This window comes from Puma concolor, chromosome E1, assembly GCF_028749965.1.
Source record: "Puma concolor isolate L17-30 chromosome E1, mPumCon1.1.hap2, whole genome shotgun sequence".
In the NCBI taxonomy this organism is placed as follows: domain Eukaryota; kingdom Metazoa; phylum Chordata; class Mammalia; order Carnivora; family Felidae; genus Puma; species Puma concolor.
Window position 1 is genome coordinate 44,978,299 of NC_141680.1, and position 14,792 is coordinate 44,993,090.

Genomic DNA, 14,792 nt, shown 5'->3' on the forward strand with positions numbered 1-14,792 from the left:
GCCTGGAGTCTGTTTCAGATTCTGTGTCTCCCTCTCTCCCAGTCCCTCCCCCCTTTGTGTGTGCTCTCTCTCTCTCTCAAAAATAAAGAGATAAACTTAAAAAATATTAAAAAATTAAAACAAATAATGTAAGCTCCTGGCACCTAGCACATCCTCAGTAATGGGAGCTGCCTTCAGACCCTGAGTGCCTGCGCAGCCCAGCTGTCCCCTGAAGCATTAGGAATGTACCAGGGCCCTCAGGAGACTGTCACACTGGGGGCTTGGGAGCCTCTGGCCTCCTGTCACCCAGCCCCACTGCTGTCTCTTGCCTCCCGCAGCAACAGACAACTCCTCTTCCCACTTCCTAGTGCCCTGAGGTGACAGCCCCCGAGCTAACAAGCAGCCCAGCAGCAAAGCCCTGGTGACTGCTCAGACTGCTCTTCTCCGTCCTGGCCCAGCCCTTCCCACGACAGCTTTAGGCCTTGGGCGAGGCTCAGATGAAATAATACACAGGAATGTGTGCTGAAAGCTGCCAAGTGCTGCGGACGGACGGGCAGGAGCTTCCTGCTCCCCAGGGACTGCTCTTGTCCTGTGGGCTTGCCGGAGACAGTCAAGAGAGCAGCCCCAGTCCCGGGCTGACGTCCTGCCAAGTGCCAGCCAGGCCTCGCACAAGTGGGTCAGCCGGTGCTAACAGCGAACAATAAGGCCCTCAACCCGTGAGCCAGCCACTTTGTATTTCGAATTCTCCCGTTCTTGCGTAGGCCAGGGATCTTTGAGAGAGCAAGAATGAGCGCTGGGTATTTCCTGATCTCAGCTATGCCGAGAAAAGTACCGTAATTTTCTAGCTGGAAAAAGGAAGTGGCACAAGGATTACAGCAATGAATGGGAAGATGGCTTAACAAGTGTCCGGATGTTGGGGCGCCTGGGTGGCTCAGTCGGTGAAGCGTCCGACTTCGGCTCAGGTCATGATCTTACGGTTCACGGGTTTGAGCCCCATGTCGGGCTCTGTGCTGACAGCTCAGAGCCTAGAGCCTGCTTTGGATTCTGAGTCTTCCCCTCTCTCTGCTTCTCCCCCACTCGTGCTCTCTCTCTCTCTCTCTCTCTCTCTCTTTCTCTCAAAAATAAATAAATGCAAAAAATAAAAAATAAAAAAAAAAGTTGTCCGGATGTTGTAAATAGTGAGTGTGTTTTATGGCCAAAGAATTATTTGCATCTGTGGCGGTTCTGAGGTATAATATTCTATATGCAGTTAGTTAAATACTTACCACTGAGGGCAGGAGTGAGGACAAGGTAACCAACAAAAAGCCAAAGTGAAGCTAATGTCCTTGGGGTTCCGGTCCCCAGCAAGGTGGAGGCTGGGGTGGCACGGAATCTAAGAGTCACGTTCCCTGTGCTCTGACGACACATCCACACGTCAAGACTGCATGGCCAATAGGCCTGGGTCTTGAGAAACAAATAGCTTCTTCTTTGTGCTTCTGTGTCTGTCTTAAGCAGAAATCTGTGCCTTTGGGAGAAAGCCAAGTTTGTGCTCCTCCAGGCAGGCCCTGACCAAGTGAATGAGGGGCTGAAGGTGTGGCAGGCCTCAGGAGAAAGAAAGGGCACTGATGTAAGGCTCTAAGAGACTGGCGGGTGCCATCTCCTGTAATGTCCTCTGAGGCAGATACTTATTAATCCTTCTTTATAGATGAGGAAACTGAAGTTAAATAATTTGCTAATGGTAACATAGCTAGGTAAGTGGGTAAGCTCAGGTGGAGAAGAAGAAAAGAGAGATCTTAGAATACACCTTATTCAAAAGCATTTGGTGAACATAAAAAAGTACTCAAGACTAAATCACACTAAATGGTACCAAGTGGACAGAGCCTGTTATAAATCAGTACGAGTCCAGAATGATCCCAACTTTACAAATGTATGTAAACAAATATACAGAAAAGGCTGACTGCTCCAAGGGGAAGTACAGCCAGTTGGCCAGCCCACCCATCCATCCACCCGTCCATCGGTCCACATCCATCTACCCATCCCTCCATCCACATCCATTCACCCAACCATCTGTCTACATCCACCCGCCAACCCAGCCACCCATCTATCTATTCACAACTATCTACCCACCCATCCCCCATCCATCTAGAAATATAATCTATCCTAACTATCTTTCCTTATCTATTCTTCCTCTCCCTCTCTTTCTCTCTCTCTAGTTGCTGGTGCCTTAAACAGTTTTGTCCGTGGCCATGGGAGCTGCAGAGAACCACCCTCAGACCTCCACCTGAGGAACGAGGCAGGCACTGACAGAGTTCTGCCCAGGGGCTACAGACCAGCAGCACAGTTTTTTCTTGGTTGGCCCTCCCACCATCATGGGGCCTGAACCAGTGACCCTAAATTCCCTAGAGCCAAACTCCTCCACACAAAGAGCAGCAACAAAGGGGAGCGACCATTCCTTTGTCACTCCTCAGCCCTGTGTGGCCACGACTGGTTGGGCCCAAGGCTTACCGGGCGCTTGGTGAGGTCCCAGTTGTGGATGATCCTGGCCGGAATCACCGAGGCATCGTCCTGGTGGCAGATGTCGCAGTAATAGAGGCCAGAGAAGGCACAAAGCTTGGGTCGTACAAACGAGAAGCCAATCTGCCGGGAGCAGCCTGGGGAGAGGGACGGCAGGAGAGTGAGCAGTGGCGGGGCCAGAGTCTGGGGACAACGCAGAAGCTCCTAGGCAGAAGGACCTGCTATTTAAGGAAGGGGCAGACATACAAGGAGGACACAAAGATCAAACAACCGTCACTCACATGCCCACCGCTGAGAAACAACCCCATTACTTAGTCTTTATGACAAAACACCGTTAACAATTATTGCTGCCATTTTGCAGCCGAAGCAGTCGGTGCACAGAGAGGTCAGGAGACCTGCCCAGTCACAGGACGATTAAGTGGCAGAGCCGGTAATCGGATTTGGGTTGGGTTGGTGTTAGAGCCCACATCCTCTTCTACCTAGCTGCCTGTGTTCAGTGTTCCCACTGCTTGCTCACCAATGCCAACCTCCCGTAGGCCCACCCCTCCACTGGGGCCCAGAAACGGAAGCAACCGAGTCAGCGCCTCAGCAAGCAGGGTAGGAGCTGGGGACATGGGGCCGGCTGACAGGCAGGGAGTAGGTGGGGAGCCCAACCGGAGGCAGGACCGTCTGGACACTGCCTGGTGCCAGCTTGGAGTCAGAGAGGCCGGACATCTCAGGACAGTGGTGCAGGGTCCGGCTTCAGCTCCTCTGCTGGAGGTCCCTCCACAGCGGCGGGCGGTGAGAGTCAGAGTGGGGCTCAGATCCTGAGCACATGCCTGCCTCCCACAGGGCCAGGGGAAAGAGGCCCTCTGGCCTTGGGACTAGAAGGGCTGGCTCTTCTGCCTAATAGCTGCCTCATCCTAACCTTCGCCGAGGTTTTACGAGGTTCCATTTCAGTATCTATAAAATTCAGCTGCTCCTTGCTCTCCTGTGGGGGTGATGACCAAGTTTAAATGAGATGAGGCTTTGAAAGTGCCCTGTGAACCATGAAATACAGCCAGATTGCCGGCGGTGGGCATCCACCCGGCCACAAAGCCATGCCTGCAGCAGGAAGGAAGCCCAAGCCCCCAGATTCAGTCTCGGCCTGAGGGCTGGCGGGTGAGAGGCACAGTGAGAGCCGCCCCCTGCCAGCATTCACACCCACTGGGGGACCCTCCTCACCAGCCCTGGGGGGCCTGGCCTCCTCCCCGAGCCCAACACCCACAGGCGGAAAGTGCACAGCGTGAGTGTTAGGGGTTGGCGGGTGTGAGGAGGGAGTGAGCAGGGACTTGAAAATGTCTTCTGCAGGAAGAAAACCGCAGACCACTTCCTTCCGGATGCCCGAAGCAGACTTTCCCCTCCGGTCCCACAGGCTCCAGCCAACAGGATGGTCCTCAAACCACCTGCAGCCGCGTCTCCTGCTAGGGCACCCTGCGGCAGGGCAAAATCCTCACAGTCCCCCTGGAGAACCAAAGGTGATGGAAACAGGGGTCTGGGTCGGGGAGAAGAGCTAAAAATGGAACGTGAGCCATGGAATATCTCACAGCCTTGAAAAGCAATGGGGTGGAGAGGCCCTGCGGGGACACGGCCAGAGCGAGCCTCTAGGACCGTCAAGGTCCTCATCTGGCTTCACCACAGGACAGGTTATTGTTAGGACTAAATTAAATAATCCAAATAAAGCAGCTGGCCCGGTGGTCCCACATAGAAGAATCAGACTTGAGGACAGTAATGATACGGCAGATGTACTGACGTAGAATAATATCCATAACGCATTCCTCAGTAGAACAAAACCAAGTTGCAGAACAATATATACAGCTGTGCTGGCCCGTACGGTGGCCACAAGCCACAGGTGCCCATTTCAATTTAAATACCTTTAAGTTAAACTGAAAATTTGGTTCCTTAGTCACACTAGCCACATTTGAAGTCCTCAGGGGCCACAGATGGCTTGTAGTTACCATATTAGCACAGATCTAGGATATTTTCACCATTGGAGAATGTTCTATTGCACAGCATTCAGTAGGATGAGCCCATTTTTGTTAAGCGAAAAAGACTGTGTGCACTTGCAAAAGCATGCACAAGTATCTGGAAGGGTGCCGTGCCCCTGCTCCAAAAGAATCCAATGATAGGGTGATATAATAATGAAGGGGGCGGAGAGCACAGCTCCCTGGATGGAGCTCCCTGAGCAGAGACAGCAGCACCCGGCAGAGCTGTGCACCCACAGGTCCCAACCCTCGGCAGGGCTGCTGGCCTCGGTGGGTGCTGGGGAGGAGCAGAGGCTACGTCTGCTGCAACATCCCAGGGGTGGCATGGGGGCGCTCGTGGAGAGCCAGGAAAGGGCAGAGAGCTAAATCGGGAGCCCCACCCGAGGCAGAGTGAGGCGGGCAGGCTGGGGGTGGCGGGACAGCAAGGGGGCACCTGCACAGAAGCAGCCCTGGGAGTCGAGGCCTTTCTCCGTGGGGATGGCCACGAGGTACCGCAGCAGGAAGCCGTTCTCCCGCGTGGCGAACTTCAGCACCTCCTGACAGTTTTCGTCCAGACTCCCGCCCAGTGTCACCGCCTCCTCGGCCGTCTCCAAGTAGGACGCCAGGACCTTGCGCACCAGCTCCCTCCACAGGGCGGCCTCCTCAGCATTCCCGGCCTGCAGCTTCAGGACGGCCTTGGCCGTGATGATTTTGAAGAAGGATGGGCCCCCGAGGCTCGTGTCTGGCAGGATGTCTCGGATGGTCTCAACTCCGTGGCTGTCACTTAACATTTTCTCGTTGTTTCTCACTCGGAAGCATTTCAGAGACTCCAAGGATAGGGAAAAAATATAGGGCATCCAGGTCCTGTCCGTGTACAGGTACAGAAGGGATTCTTTAATAGCGTCTGGCTCGGGAACTTGGGCAGAGGACCAACAGAACTGTGTGCCCTGGAGAGTCTCGGGCTCAGTGGGTGGGTCCGGGTGGGAGGGGAGGCCACCCTGGGGGGCGTCTGGGGGGTCCTCGGGCTGCTCCGGGTACTGGATGTTCACCCACTCATCCTCCTGCTGGGGCCGGCACTTCTGTAGGGCCTCCCGCACCCGGTCCAGCCAGTCCTCGGCTTCGTCCTGGGAGGAGGCCCGCAGGGCCAGCTTCCTGCCAGAGAAGACCAGCTCGAAGCGGCCGTCGCCGTGGGCTGGCCCCACGGCCTCGCAGCGCAGCAGGGAGCAGTTCTCCACGCAGGTGCGTTCCTCGGTGTTCAGGTAGAGGCGGAACTCCAGAGGGGAGAGCTCGCAGAAGAGTTCCTTCCAGATGCCCATCGCCCCCCGCCGCTCCACGGTGCCCAGCTTCATGAGACCCCGGAATGGGTTGGACAGCCCTGGGGGCAGAAAGAGGCACTTTAGAGGGCGGGCCAAGCCTCTACCTCCCGAGGCCCTGCAGCGGGTGGGGACAGGGGCTGCCGCGAGAACGCTTTAGGAGTGCCTTCGTCCCATCCGCACCCTCAGCTGTTGACCTTGTTCCTGAATTTTACTGAGAAAAAAAAAAAAAAAAGGACTAAAAAAATTACCTCCACAGTGCCCTCACTATGGCATCTGTACCCACAGTCAGACTTCCCCCTTGTCACCGGGGATGAACTTCCGGCTCAGTCTGAGGCCAACTCCCCCGTCTGCACAGGGGACCCCTCCCCACCGCCCACTCAAGGACAGGGACGTCTCTCCAATAGCCCCCCCCCCGCCCCCCACCGTGTCACTGCTTTCTCCCTTCCCTCCTGGCTCGTTCCCATCAGCACACAAACACGCTGTTATTTCTGCCATCTTTAAAAATAGCTTTCTTGATGGCACTCACATCTCTAATTACCACCCTGTTCCTCTGTCCCCTTTACAGAAAACCTCGAGGAGGTGTCACAACTGTCTCTGGTTCCCCTGCTCCCGTTCCATCTTGAATCTGCTCCAGTCAGGTTTTTGTCCCCTCCTTCCACTGAAACGGCACTTGGGAAGCCCCATGCCCTCCTTGTCACCAAATCCCAAGGCTAATCCTTGGTGCCAATCTGGCCTGACCCATCAGTATCTCAGGACACAGCTGAGACCCTCCTGCCCTCATGAGACACTTCCCTCACACGGCTGCTGAGGGGCCACTCTGGGTACTCCTCCGCCACGACGGGCCACTCTTCTGTCCCCCGGGCTCACTCCTCCGCCTCTCCCTGACATGTCAACATTGGAGCACCCCAGAGCTCAGTCCTGGGTCCCCTTCTCCATTGACACCCACCTCCTACCTGATCGTGCCTACGCTCAGGGCTTTATGCCAACAACTCCCCAGCGTTTATCTCCAGCCTGAACCTCGCCCTTGAACTTCAGGTTCAGATCTCCGCCTGCGCCATGTACGGCTGATATCTAATAGGCATCTCAAAATTGACATGCCCGAAAATCAATTCCTGCCCCTCCCACTGCAAACCAGCTTTTCTCCCAACATCCCTCATCTCATAAATGGCAAACTGCATCCTTCGAGCTGCTTGGGCTAAAAACCTTTCCTTTCTGTCACACACATACACACGCAGCCCATCAGCGAATCCTGCTGGCACATCCGGAACCCTCTGCTTCTCACCACCTCGACCGCTACCACACGGGCTCCGACGGCTGTCACCCCTGGCCTGGCTTGTGGCGAGAGCCTCCTGACTGGTCTCTCTCCCCTGAGGTCCTTCAACATACGAGCCAGGATGACTCCCCATTTAAAGGAAGTCAGATCACGTCCCTTTGCCCCAAACCCTGCAATGACTGCCATCTCCCTCGGAGGGAAAGCTAACATCCCTTCTGTGGCCCGCGAGGCCCTCCGTCACTCCGCCCTCATCTCTAACCACCCCCTTCCCATCTCCTTGGTTTCCTGGGCATGTGCCCATGGCAGGATCTTTGCATCTGTTCCCCTGCTGGAGCCACACAGGTCGGCCCGTGCCTTCCTGCCTCTCTCCCTGCACATCTCCTCAAATGTCACCTTCTCTGTGAGGGCTTCCTTGGCCACCCATATGAAATAGTACGCTCCCCCCCACCCGGCACTCCCCAAGTTCTCCACAGCAATTATTATCACCAGTCCATACTATACATTTACTTGTTAATTCCCTTCTTCCCTGCCTCTTGCACTAGGATATAAGAAGTCTGTGAAGACAGGGACGTTGCTTTGCTTCCTGCTGTGTCCCCAGCACCCAGAACAGCCTGGCACAGCACAGATACTTAATAAATACCCGCTGAATGAGCGTGTGCCTGGACACCACACACCCCTCTATGCTCCCTGGTTCCTAGGGCTCTGCCAGCAACTGGGGGGTCCAAAGGACGCACAATTCTCTCTTCCACAGCCTGAACTAGCCTTGGAGATTTCAGATAATTGTATAGGGTCTTCCTACCCTTCAGGGAACCTGACGGCCTAGGCATGAGGCACACTTTCTCTGGCATGGTTACACGGACTACAAGAAAAACCTAAAAGAAGCCAGTGTGGAGACCAGGGCTCTCCTGAGCTAGGAACCTGGCCGGAATCGTCTGCTGGGTCACGGCAAACAGAAAATGAAGTGAGAAAGAGACCGGCTCCAGGGCAGACTTTTCTGTTTGTGGGGGTTGTGGAGAAATTCGCTTATGGTTACTGAATGCTTTTTAGAATTGCACAGGGTGCGGAACTCGAGCTGGCCTCATTGTAAACAGCGCACAGAGGACGGCTAACAGATGGCAGAGCTGATACACCCCCACCAGAGCTGTTAAACAGACCATCGAAGACAGAGGTCTCGGGAAGGGGCACTGAAACGCCTTCCGGAGGCAGGGTTTGCTCTGAGCTACAGGCAGAACCCAGAGTCGTGCATAGTCACACGACCTCGGGGGGAAAGTTTCAGTATTTCAATATATGAAACAGGTTTGGGGGCATGATACTGTGGAGCTCTCACGACAAAATATAGCACTTTTCCTGAAATGCTTCCCTGAATTACTCAGCAAGGGTGTTCCTGATTACATTTTGGGAAGAGGTTTTGCTCGTGAGAATACACTACCCAACCGGTAATGGAAAAGAGGGCTCTGGCACTGCTCTCCGAAAGGCACTGTCCCCGCGGCAAGGTCACTGGAACCCTGCGGTCACCTACCCATCTGCCTGCGGTGCACCACCCTGAAGTTCTGGTGCTCCTGGGCCGCCGCTGCCCTGCTTGGCCGGCCTCCTGGGGAAGGCACGCAGGCTTGGTCTAAGGCCCCTGTGGAGTGGCTTTTCCTTGGCCCTTGAGAAAAGTGCCGGAGGAGCCCAGGCCTGGACTCCGGAGTCCCTCCGGAAGAAGCCACGGAGTGTTCTGAAGGGCTCTCTGTGGGCGGCTCCTGGGGAGGCCGGTAGAAGTCATCCTCTGAAATCCAGCTCCTGCTCTTCTAGTGGGAAGGGAGGGAAGACACAGGTGGTGGTTGAAGGTTTTTGTGTGTTTGTTTTGTTTTACAGACATCTTGATGGAGACACAATTCACCGATCATCAAAGGAACCCATTTAGAGCGCACGACTGAATAGTTTCAGTGTATTCACGGAGTTGTGCAACCAGCACCACGAACTTCAGAACATTTTCGTTCCTCCAGAAAGAAACCCCGTGCTTGGGAGCGGTCAGTTCCCATTTCCCCTCAACCGCTCCAGTTCTAGGCCACCACTAATCTACTTTCTGTTTCTAGAGATCTGTCCATTCTGTTTACATAAACAGAATCTTCATTTATGGTTTGTCTTTTTATTCATTTGTATGTATATTTATTTTGGGGTGTGTATGGGGGAGACAGCATGAGCAGGGGAGGGGGACAGACAGGCAGAGAAAGAGAGAGACAGAATCCTAAGCAGGCTCTACACTCAGTGTGGAGCCTGACGTGGGGCTCAGTCTCACGAACCTGGGATCACGACCGGAGCCAAAATCAAGAGTTGAACGCTCAACTGAGCCACCAAGGTGCCCCAATATAAAAGGAATCTTATAAATGTGGTCTTTATGTCTACCTTCTCTCTGAACATCAGGTTTTCTAGGTCCATCCATGTTGTAGCAGGCATCCGTATTTCTTTATTACTAACTAGTATTCCAAGGTATGGATGTAGCACATTTGGTCTGTCCGTTCATCAGCTGATGGGCATCTGGGTTGTCTCTGCTTTGGGGCAATTAAGAATAATGCTGCCACGAACATTCACGTAACCATTTCTGTATGGACGTATGTTTTCCGTTCCGTTGGGTACATGTCTATGAGTGCAACTGATGGGCCATTCGGTAACTATGTCTAACTTTCTGGGGAATTTCCAAACTCTTTCCCTAAGTGACTACACCATTTTACATTCCCACCACATATGGGGATTCCAATTTCTCCACATCCTTTCCAACGTTTTTATTATCTGTTTGATTATAGCCATCCTCACGTGTGTGAAATACCGTCTTGTGGTTTGGGTTTGCAATTTCCCCAGTGTCTAAGGACGATGACACCGAGCATCTTTTCACGTGCTCAGTGGACACCAGTAGATCTTCTTTGGAGAAATGTCTATTCGAATTCTTTGCCTATTAAAAAAATTTTTTTAATGTTTATTTATTTTTGAGAGACAGCGAGAGAGTGGGGGGGGGGGCAGAGAGAGAGAGGGAGACACAGAATCGGAAGCAGGCTCCGGGCTCTGAGCTGTCAGCACAGAGCCCGACATGGGGCTCGAATTCACAAACCATGATCTGAACCGAAGTCGGAGGCTTCACCGACTGAGCCACCCCACCCAGGCTCCCCTAAGTCTCCAACTGATTTTGAGTTAATTCTTGTGTATGGTGTGAGGAAGGGGTCTACCTTTATTTTGTCGCAGGTGGACATCCCATCATCCCAGCACCAGTTATTGAAGGACTACAGTTTGTCAGTCCTGCTTATAGGGTTTGAGATGAGGGAGGCATGGGTGAGCAGGACCCAGGACCCCTTCTGTTGCTGAGACTGAAGCTGCTCACCAGTGGGAGAAGTGGGGTGGGTCTGGGGTCACAGAATTGTGGGAAGGGATTTTAGCTTCCCCCCTCCCCCATTTCAAGCACTCCCTGCCTTTCTGTGCCTAAGCATGGATGAGCAGAGTCAAGAAGAAAGCTGGCTGGACTGCCCTAAGTAGCTGTCTACACAGAGGAAGTGACTCACACGAGAGGTGGGTCCAGCCCAGCTATTTTGTTAAGTGTCACCAACCTCACCTTGAAGTTGCTATTTCCACCCCCTAAATGAGACTGCCCTCTCTGCTCCCGTAGATGCGGAAGGGGAGTAAGGCTTGGGCTGCCCTAGAGGGATTGGTTTGCACAGTTTAATCCATTCAGATGCTTTATGGCACCTTAAGCCAAGAGTGGAGAACTCTGAGTCGGGAGTATCGGGGCCTCAGGGCTGGGCTCCAGGGCTCCCTCTGAAAACCCTCGGAATTAGCAGGTGCTTCCTTCAGTCAGTGACAGGACAATGTGTCAATCAGGGTGGCTACTTGGGAAGCATTTGCAACACAAGATTCTGAACAAAGCCTGCCTGGGCCATAGAGACCCAGGGGAGCTCCCCGAGGAAAATGGGCAGGAGCCCCACAGAGCCTGGCACACACACCTGGGAAGTCCTGCGGCCTCCCAGCTCACTATTCCTTAAGACTCAGCTCAGGGGCCGTCCATCACCTCCTCTGGGAAGCTTTCCTGACTATTTCCCAGCCTACACTCCTCCCGCTGCCTAGCTGGGTCAGGGACTCCTCGGGGCTCCCACGGCATTCTTTGCCCACCCCACCCAGCACCTACCAAGCTGTATGCAATGGCCACTCTTCTTTCTGCCTGGCACAGAGTTATCACAGGTGAGGGAATAATTCTTGAGTATCAAACGTCTTTGGCATAAAATAACAAGGCTGGGGCAAGGGGACTGGAAGGAAGGAGACTGGAAATGTGAATTGTGAGCTGATAGAAGTTCACTGGTGAGGGCTCCTCTCTCCGAGGAGGTGAGGGAGACGATCGGGAAATGTTCAGACACGGTCCAGCGGCCACAGGTCAGCCCCCAGGAAATGATACTCCAGGAAACATCTTTTGTTCTCTTAGACAACAGACAAAACCAGTGGGAACACTGGATCCTTGGAGCTACTGCACACAGGCCTGGACGGAGCTCTGTAGCTGTGCCCCAGCCAGGGCCCCCGGTCACCAAGCGGAGTGTGGGGGGAGCACCCCACTGTTCCCCCTCCCCCTTCCTACCACCTACCTTCCTACCTTCTGCTCATTCAAGCCCCCACATCTGGCCAGTTCCCTGCCGCTCTAACGGTGGAGGAAACCGCCACAGACCACGGGTCAAAGCCATGGCAGCACCTGCCACGAGGGGCCCGAGACAGAGGAATGCCACTTTCACTGGGTGAAGTCTTAGAATCCAGACTGTCCTCTGGAGTGCAACTGAGAAATCGTTCACAGCCCCCCGGAGTCCACAAATAGAAGTCCCCTTAGCTCCCCCACTCCCGGCCCCTTTCCTTCCTGGCACTTGTCACCAGTGTAATTATGATGTGGGTAATGACTTGCCTGATCCAGTGTCTGTCCCCAAGGAGCAGGGCCCTTGTCCGTCCTGTTCCATCACCGTACCAAGTATGGTGCTTGGCCCAGAGCAGGGCCTCTGTGGTGAATGAATTTAAAATAATGGTTTTTGTTTCTTTTTTAAAGAAAGACTGAATGGCTCTCATGGTTATATGACTTGACAGTCAGAACCCTCTACTCACCCCCCCACCCCCACCCCACGCCACCAAAGTGTCAAATAAATGGCAGTGACTAAGTGACAGAAGCACAGGAAAATGAGACTCACAGGGGTGACACACGGGGTGGAGCCGGGGGTCCACCAGGTGGGCTGCACCTGGGAGTGCCCAGCGACTATCTACTTAGGGGAGGGATGAGTGGGTCCTGTGGGCTCTCAGCCACCTGAGTCCCCTGAGGCCTGCGGGGAGGCGGAGCCCGCCCTGGTCAGACCCACCAGCCCAGCCCATGCACTTGGCGGCCTACTTCTCAGCGTAAACTCCCAAGCTGGCATCTCGAGAGTCTCTGAGAGTTCGAGAGCCGTTAATTACGCCTGCACTCACCCAGGTACGGTGTGCAGAGCTGACCTTACAGAAGGGAACAGACATGCTCTTCCGTATCACGGAGCCGATATTCGAGTCCAGAGGCAGGAAATCAAGTGAAGCAGGCAAATGGGAAAGGGAGTCACTGGGGACGGTGCTTTTGGGACAGGGTGCTGGGGGAAGGCGGAGACAAGGGTGAGGAAAAGGGGCGAGCTGGGAAAGGGTCCGGGCAGATGGAATGGCAAATGGAAAAGCCTGGGGCTGAAAGGAGCCTGCGGTGGCAGAGGCTGCCGGAGGCCAGAGGAGCAACGCCCGGTGAGCCGAGGAGCTTGGGTGACAAGTTAGGCTGCCCTGTCCCATCAGCTCTGGGACCCTGGCAAGACAGGATGTCGGAGCTCAGACACAACACGAGTCAGGTCTTGGACGGGAGTGAACTCAGCTTGGTCAACGCCACTCTGTGGCATCCTGCTAGGGCGCGCAGCCCCAGACCCTAGGGGTAGCCCCCTGCTTCCAGCTCAAGCCGGGGGCTGTGGAGTCATTCTTCTTTACCCTTCAGGGTGTTGACAGTTGTCGGCTCAAAACCTTCAGAGTCCTCTGACATTCTGGGCCCTGAAGACTCTTCAGGATAGTAAAAAATGGAGACTGTGACCTCACTTATACAGCTACATGGCTTATACAGTCACATTCAGTCAGTGGTGCTAGTCAGTCCGATATCTGTATGGACAAAACGTGACTTTTGACTCTTACCTCACACCATACACAAAACTCAGTCCCAAGTGGATCATAAATCTAATTGCAAAAGGTAAAACAACAAAGCTTCTAGATGAAAATACAGGGGTCTTCACAGCTTTGGGTAGAGAGCTTAAAAATAGACACAAAATACGTAAACCACAAACAGAGAGGCCAATAAATTGAAGAGCATTAAAACCAAGAATTTCTGCTCCACGAAAAATACCATTAAGAGATTTAAAACACAAGCCATAGGGGCACCTGGGTGGCTCAATCAGTTAAGCATCCAACTCTTGATTTCGGCTCAGGTCATGATCTCACAGTTTGTGAGTTCAAGCCCCAAGTCAGGCTTTGCACTGACAGTGTGGAGACTGCTTGGGATTCTCTCTCTTTCCCTCTCTTTTTCTTTTGTTTTTTAATGTTTATTTATTTTTGAGAGAGAGACAGAGACAGAGTGCAAGTGGGCAAGGGGCAGAGAGAGAGAGATGGAGACTCAGAATCCAAAGCAGGCTACAGGCTCCAAGCTGTCAGCACAGAGCCCAACGCAGGGCTCGAACTCGTGAACCGCGAGATCATGACCTGAGCTTAGCCGACTGAGCCACCTAGGCATTCTTCTCTCCCTCTTTTTCTGCACGCACATGAGCATACACACTCTCTCTCAAAATAAATAAATAAACGTTAAAAAAACAGGCAAGGGGCGCCTGGGTGGCGCAGTCGGTTGAGCGTCCGGCTTCAGCCAGGTCACAATCTCGCGGTCCGTGAGTTCGAGCCCCGCGTCGGGCTCTGGGCTGATGGCTCGGAGCCTGGAGCCTGTTTCCGATTCTGGGTCTCCCTCTCTCTCTGCCCCTCCCCCGTTCATGCTGTGTCTCTCTCTGTCCCAAAAATAAATAAAAAACAAAAAAAAAAAAAAAAACAAAAAACAGGCAAGCCATAGACTTAAACAAACGTTTGCTATATGTATATGCGACATATTTTTTTCTCTAATAAAAGACATATCCATAATATGTAAAGAGCCTCTACCAATGAATCAGGAAATACACACAACTCAATTTAAGAATGAAGCAATGACTTAGAGACTTCCAACAGCCAATAAGCAAACGAAAAGATATCAAGATCGTTAGTCATCAGGGAAATGCAAATTAAAACCACAGTGAGGTCCCACTACACACCTATTAGAGTGGCTGAAATGAAAAAGACTGATGACCCACTGGCTAGGATAAAGAGCAATGAAAATGCTCACATATTGCCAATGTGAGTACAAGTCAATGCAAGCACTGTTAGAAAACTGCTTGGCAGTATGCACTAAAGGTAAACATATGCCTTCCCAATGACTGGGCAATTCCGCTCCTAGATATATACCCCCAGAAAAGAGTGCAGAGGGGTTCACCGAAATACAAATGTAAGAACGTTCACATCAGCTTTCATCATAATAGCCCAAACCTGGAAACAACCCAAATGTCTGTTAGCAGGAGAATGGATAGATGCACTGTGATATATTCTTACAATGGAATGCTACAGAACAATGGAAAAGAACAAACTATAGCCTCATGCTATATGCACAGGTGAACCACACAGACATAATGC

The 14,792-nt window shown here is 53.0% G+C and overlaps 1 protein-coding gene and 1 long non-coding RNA gene across 6 annotated transcripts in view; one reads left to right on the top strand and one right to left on the bottom strand.

The window, feature by feature from the left end:
* PLEKHM1 (pleckstrin homology and RUN domain containing M1) overlaps positions 1 to 14,792 on the bottom strand; it is a 47,619-nt gene that overhangs the window by 10,346 nt on the left and 22,481 nt on the right. For 4 of the 5 annotated variants that reach the window (XM_086685494.1, XM_086685493.1, XM_086685491.1 and 1 more), the window contains 3 exons: positions 8,563 to 8,833; positions 4,909 to 5,829; positions 2,464 to 2,609 (listed from right to left, as the gene is read on the bottom strand). In XM_086685494.1, coding sequence (XP_086541620.1) covers positions 2,464 to 2,609; positions 4,909 to 5,829; positions 8,563 to 8,833 — 1,338 coding nt within the window. The remainder of the gene's footprint in view (positions 1 to 2,463; positions 2,610 to 4,908; positions 5,830 to 8,562; positions 8,834 to 14,792) is intronic. The other variant, XM_086685492.1, reaches the window with a different exon arrangement.
* LOC147574404 (uncharacterized) lies at positions 2,748 to 9,194 on the top strand. Its single transcript, XR_015243659.1, has 3 exons — positions 2,748 to 3,069; positions 3,802 to 3,968; positions 8,901 to 9,194. It is a non-coding gene; the product is annotated as an uncharacterized LOC147574404 (long non-coding RNA).